At 39.2% G+C, this 6276-nt stretch overlaps 1 protein-coding gene across 1 annotated transcript in view; it reads left to right on the top strand.

The window, feature by feature from the left end:
- Positions 1 to 553: 553 nt before the first annotated feature.
- RPL7 (ribosomal protein L7) overlaps positions 554 to 6276 on the top strand; it is a gene marked incomplete at its 5' end in the record, with an annotated part of 6625 nt that continues 902 nt past the window's right edge. Inside the window, 5 exons of the mRNA XM_010172115.1 lie at positions 554 to 656; positions 1207 to 1373; positions 2041 to 2178; positions 2635 to 2744; positions 4047 to 4257. Of these exons, the coding sequence (XP_010170417.1) occupies positions 554 to 656; positions 1207 to 1373; positions 2041 to 2178; positions 2635 to 2744; positions 4047 to 4255 (727 nt within the window). The remainder of the gene's footprint in view (positions 657 to 1206; positions 1374 to 2040; positions 2179 to 2634; positions 2745 to 4046; positions 4258 to 6276) is intronic.

The raw sequence follows: 6276 nt of genomic DNA on the forward strand, positions 1-6276 counted from the left end.
TGTGCGGCTCGAGTAGGGAGTCACAGCCGGGTACGCTTAGGGTAGGAGCTTGTCCGGGTAATTATTGCTGTATAAACACTGGTCGTGGAACTTTTGTCACATCTACGTTTAAATCTCTGAGTCAAAGTTTAAAACCCTGTGAAATAAACTTGAGAATACTGCTAGTCTGGCTTTTCTCGTCAAGTGCTTTTTGCCGCGTTTATTAATCTGAAAAAGATGCACTTAAAACAAGCTTTCTTCTATTACAAATTGGTCTGTAGCAAAGCGGAGTAAAACCTTTTTGTCATTCGAGTGGCGTTGTCCTTAGGGTTGTGTGCTGCTCAACAGCTGGTCGGTCACGTTTCCTTGTTTGGTGTAAGAGGCGATTGTTCAGATTGCATCGAGGCCTGGTGACAGTGGGGACAAGCAAGATACCTCAGTGAACTGGATTGAGGCAGTGAGGCCTGTGCATACCTTGTGTTAAAAGTTTATCATGATGTTTGTCGTGTGTAACTTTAAAGCCTGGTTTCTTTCTGTTGGCTAAAAGAGAGTTTTTTCCCCTCTTTTCTTTTAGAGCAAAGAAGGTGCCCTCTGTACCAGAAAGCCTGCTGAAAAAGCGGCAGGCTTATGCAGCTATAAAAGCCAAACGTCAGAAGAAGATATTGGCTATTAAAAAGGTGAATGTTTTGTGACTCCTTAACGTGAATTACTTATTTGTTGCAATATCAGTTACTGCTGCTGATGTAATGCTGTACAGGAATTTACAGTGTTTAGGTCTAGCATGTTTATGTTTTTCTTAATGTTTTAGACTAGAATATGCTTTTTGGGGGGTTTGTTGGTTGGTTGGTTTTGTCAATAACAAAGCAGTTTTGGGCAGAGTAAGGGCGAAGTGTACAGCTGTCTCTAAGATTAAAGTTTGTCTTTTACAACGCAAGAGGCTTGTGTATGCCGGGCTGGGCAGCAGCCACGCCGCAGTCAGTAGCCTTGGTGAGGGTGAGCTTGATGCACAGTAACATTGTTCAGGGTAAAGCAGCACTGCTCTGTGAAACAGTCTTGCAAGATTCTCTAGAATATCACTGAGAGCGATTTTAAACTGCATGATCTGGGCAGGTATCATAACACCTCTGTTACTTGTGGGAAGCTCTAGAATATGTTATGTTATTTGAAAGTGATCTTCATGTGTTAAAACATGTTATATAATCTTAAGTGATTTTCAATTTATTTCAGTTCCGTAAGGCACAAAGGAAACTGATCTATGCCAGAGCCAAAGCTTACCACAAGGAGTACAGGCACATGTACAGGCAGGAGATCCGCATGGCCAGGATGGCCAGAAAAGCTGGCAATTACTACGTTCCAGCGGAACCGAAACTGGCGTTTGTGATCAGGATCAGAGGGTAAGAGTGAATACAGATGTAAACAATTTTTTGTTCAAAAACACTGGAATTTGCTTTGCTGTTATCTGTCTACTTTGAGGGCTTAAATACGTAATTAAAATCAAGCCTTCTGCTGGTGGAAGGTGGAAAGGTGGTGGCAGCAATGTTGCATATGCACCAGGGGCTTATTTAATTAAATACAGAATCATTATGCTGGCTGTGTCTGCTGTCTGTAGGAGACCCTGATTTTTAAGAAGGCGGCAAGGCTACAGATATGTGCAGACAGTTGTTCTGTTTCACCTTAATCTCAATAAAATTATATGCTGATATTCCCTGACATTCTGCTAACCTTTGTATGAAGTGTTTGTTTAACTCTTTTGGTAAAGTGTTACAGAAAGCTAACAAAAGGTGCAGTTGTAAGAATTATGTTCAGGAGAGCACAAGGATAGTTCTGAGTTGTTTTGGTGTAATGCTTACTTCAGTTCTTCTCATGGAAATAAATCTGTTCTAACTTAATACTGAAATATATAGAGATAGTAGATAATTTGCTAAGCTTACTTTATGTAATTGGTAAAATAGTGATGTGTTTCATATGGGAACAATACTTCTGTGGGTTTCTTTTTTTTGACATGTTACTAAGTGTTTCCTGGGATGTAGATAATTGAGGTTTTTTTCCTATGTTCTCTAGTACCAATGGTGTCAGCCCTAAGGTCCGCAAGGTGCTGCAGCTTCTTCGCCTGCGTCAGATTTTTAACGGCACGTTTGTAAAACTCAACAAAGCTTCTATCAACATGTTGCGGATTGTTGAACCCTATATCGCATGGGGGTGAGTGAAATGGCCAGTTTTATCAAACCAGGGTGCAAATGTTGAGCGCCTGCTGTGTTTTGTTACACTAGACTGGTATGTTTCCTTTGTGTTCAAAATGTTCTTGTATCCTCTGTGTGCTTTCCCTGCTTTGAATCGAAAGCACGATTAAGGCAGTGCTGTAAAAGGCAATACTTGCTAGGTATGATTACACTCACACTAGTGTTCTTGAGAACTCGGTAAATTAAGGCAGTGGTGTAAAAGGCAATACTTGATATGATCAATACTAGATATGATCACACTCACACTAGTGTTCTTGAGAACTCGGTATGAATAAGATTTGCTTCTCTGTTGCTTTTGTATTTACAATTGGGACATCAGAAACAAAGTCAAGTTTGTTATGGAAGTTTCATTTCGGGGTGTTAACTTGGAACGTGGCTTGCAAAGACTAATAATTTTTTTTTTTTACTGTTTCAGTTATCCCAATCTGAAGTCTGTCCATGAGTTGATCTACAAGCGTGGTTATGGCAAGATCAACAAGCAGCGCATTGCTCTTACTGATAACTCCCTGATTCAGAAACGCCTTGGTAAATACTGCTTCGTGTAACGAAACAAACAGGAAACCAGCCTGTTGCATTTGGGTGATTAATGCTAAGCTGGACAACTGTCCTTATTTATCTCTGGACAACTGTAGAGATTGGTTAATAATTTCTACTTCTGTCTTAATGGCTTAATATGAAGCAAGCTGGAAGTAACTTTTGTTACAAAATACTGAAAACCAGGGTAAAGAATCAAATTTTAGCATTTTAAATTTGTAATTTTAAATGTAAACTTCTTCACCTTTAATAGGTCAGTAGCTCTTTCAGTTATGAAAAGGTGCTGCAGCAGGAAAGAAGCTTATTATAATTAGCTTTGTAAGTTTCAAACTTAATGTTAGACATTGTTTGTGTCTTAGACCTTCATGATCTGGTAAACAGACTTTCTAAACTTCCTGTCAGAAGAACTAGCTAGTAAAAGTGATTAGTGTATTTAGTAAAAACAAAGCGTGGTGGTCAGTTGTCAGGAAATAGATGGCTCTAGGAGGCCAGTCATGCCAGAAGTGAAAGGAAACACTGATCTATCTCCCATTTTTGGCACTTGATTTGTGTATCACTTCAAATTAGACTGTTTCATATTTGTTCCTTTTCCAGTGCAATAGCTAATTGGATTCTAAATGTACAAGTATTATGCTATAATAGCTTTTCTTTTTAGCATTGTATTTTACGAGCAGTTAACTTTTGACAGAGCACTGGAACAGGCTGCCCAGGGAGGCTGTGGAGTCTCCTTCTCTGGAGACATTCAAAACCTGCCTGGACACCTTCCTGTGTGATCTCATTTAGGTTCCTGCTCCGGCAGGGGGATTGGACTAGATGATCTTTCAAGGTCCTTTCCAATCCCCAATATTCTGTGATTCTGTGAACTCTTAACATGTCACCGAAGAGTCTGGAAAGGCATTAAGGAAATTTGCATTCAAAATTGCATTATTCAGCAGCATAAGTAGTGCAGTGGATTTCCCTGAGCTAGACATAAGCATGGTTTAAGTGTATTTCATCTACCTTTTCTTCAAAGAACACAGTCTGTTTTCCCAAGATTCACTAAGTAGGATTTGGTTTTTGTTGTTCCTCACTGCTGGCTACAAACATTCAACAGTTGAAACTGATGCCTCTGGCCAGATGTAACAACTAAATGATGTTGAATTAGCTGCAGCTAACTCACATTTTAATTGGAAAAGTTATTCATTGGGTGTTGTGACAGACTGGGTGCTTTCTGACTTCCTGAAGTTTATCAAAATAAGTAGGTATGACCAGTGGCTTTGTAGCCCATCCGAAAATAATGTTTCTGAATTTTAGGAAAGCTTGGCATCATCTGCATGGAAGATGTGATCCATGAAATTTACACTGTTGGGAAGAACTTCAAAGTTGTGAACAACTTCCTTTGGCCCTTCAAGCTATCCTCTCCTCGGGGAGGAATGAAGAAGAAAACGATCCACTTTGTGGAAGGTGGGGATGCTGGTAACAGAGAAGATCAGATCAACAGACTCATAAGGAGAATGAACTAATGGTAAGGGATTACCAAAAGTTAATGCTATCCACTGCACTGCCATTATTGGTTGAACATTCACATTTAATATGTATTCACTCACTTGGGTGCTACCTACACTATAAAGCATCTTACTAAAGTTTAAACATTTGTGAAGAAATTAAATCTTGGTCGTAGCTGATATAGGTTTAGGAAGTCTAAAGATTACCAATATTTTCCAGTTACCAGTAACTTGTTTTAAAACCTTATTTGGGTTTTGTGATAGGAAACCTTGAGATCTTGGCTACAATTTTCAGTCATAATCAATGAATTCTTCATGATCGAAGTCTTGTGATTACAAGTACAGTGTGGGTTTGTTGGGTTTTTTTTCAGATTGTCTGATTTCTGTTATAAAAGCCTGTTTAAGATTGGGAGAAATTTACTTCTCAATTTACACCATTTTAATGCTATAAATTTTTATCTTGTTCAAGCTTCGAAATGACTTTCATGTTAGCATGACTGAGATGGTAATTTTGAAAGGCTGATTTGCCCATTTGAACAGGCTATCCTTGAGAAATGAGAGGGTTTATTAACACTTGAAGCAGTTTGTTAGTGACAGCTGAGTTCTGAAGTTAATATCTAGTTGAAACAATCCTGTCATCTATTGTTAACACACTGCTATTCCTGCTTTGATGGGATGTCTCTGCCATGCAAAGCCAAAACTGGGGGTTTTTTTTCAGAATTCTTTTACTTCCCATTGTTTTTCCATTTTTTTTCCACGCACTAGACTAGCCTTGGTGTTGTCCATATCTTACTTTCAATCAAGGATAAGTAACTTTTTGGTGTGACAGATAGCTAGAATTTAAGGAAACTTTGTTATGTTAGGTTGCTTGGAAAAACTAACAGCAAAGGCCAGATTTTCCCCAGACTGATTCCTTCAAAGGCAAGGAGGTATTTTGGTTGGTTTGTTGTTGTTTGGGCTTTTGTCTATTTGGGTTTTTTTTGTGATTTACACCCTTCCCTCCCCAAATCAGATGTGCAATTTACTTAGGAATTCCTAACTTCTAGAGGCTTGATTAGTAAAAAAAATAGTGAGTAATGGTGTGACTTCACAGCTTAAACAGGTGCGGTTGCTGTTTGGATGAGTTCTCAGAAATAAGGTTGTGGGTTCTTTTTTGTTGTTTGTTTGGGGGGTTTTTAAGCCTTTAAAAAATGTTTTTATAGCCAACAAGGCATAGCCAGTGGAGCTCGTTGAAGTCTGCTGTCTGTCCAAGGAGACCTGTGAAATATCTTTCCATTTAACTGACCAAGCTTTTTTCCTTGAAGCTTTTTTGTAAGCTGTTCTCCCTCGGTTTCCACTCTCCCAAGCTTCTTGCATGTTGCTTTGTTGTCTCCATCTGTGAAGCAGCAGTTTTAAAGCACTGGTTACATGGCACATGGAAACCAATGCTTTAGGAAAATATGTGCTTACTGGGGACAGTGTTCTTGTAAAGCTATTTAATGCAGCTGTGGGAAGGAGAAGCAGAGCAGTTGTCATGTTTGGTGCCTGGGATGATGTTACATTACTCATACTAGCATTCTTGTAGAAATGTTGCTGCTGGTGGCACAAGCTGTTACAAGGTCAGTACTGGCAGATATTTCCCCTAAGTTAGTGCATGAGGCTTCATAACCAAGATTGAGCAAAACTACTTTGACTTTGTTCCTGTCTGGTTTCTGAGCATAAGATGGAAACTGCTCTTTTTAATTGAAACCCTACAGCTTTTCTGCCAGAGTAGATGCTATCTCTGTCTGTCACCTTCACTGACAGACATAGAGAATACGGCAGAGAAACTAGGGATATTCAGTTGGGTGCTCATGTTTTGCATTTGACTTAGAGCTCAACATCCCCTGTAAGTAGCAGACATGAAGGCTTTATTCCATCTTTAAACTGAAAAAGTGACCTTGTCATGTCTTATTTCTGACTTATAAGCCATTAGTTGTTCTGCTTGGACTGCAGAAATACGTACCTTGGTGTAAAGCCAGAGGTGCATACGATCATTCTTGCCTCCTGCACTTTCTATT

The sequence above is a fragment of the Antrostomus carolinensis genome, unplaced genomic scaffold (genome assembly GCF_000700745.2).
Source record: "Antrostomus carolinensis isolate BGI_N321 unplaced genomic scaffold, ASM70074v2 scaffold12217, whole genome shotgun sequence".
In the NCBI taxonomy this organism is placed as follows: domain Eukaryota; kingdom Metazoa; phylum Chordata; class Aves; order Caprimulgiformes; family Caprimulgidae; genus Antrostomus; species Antrostomus carolinensis.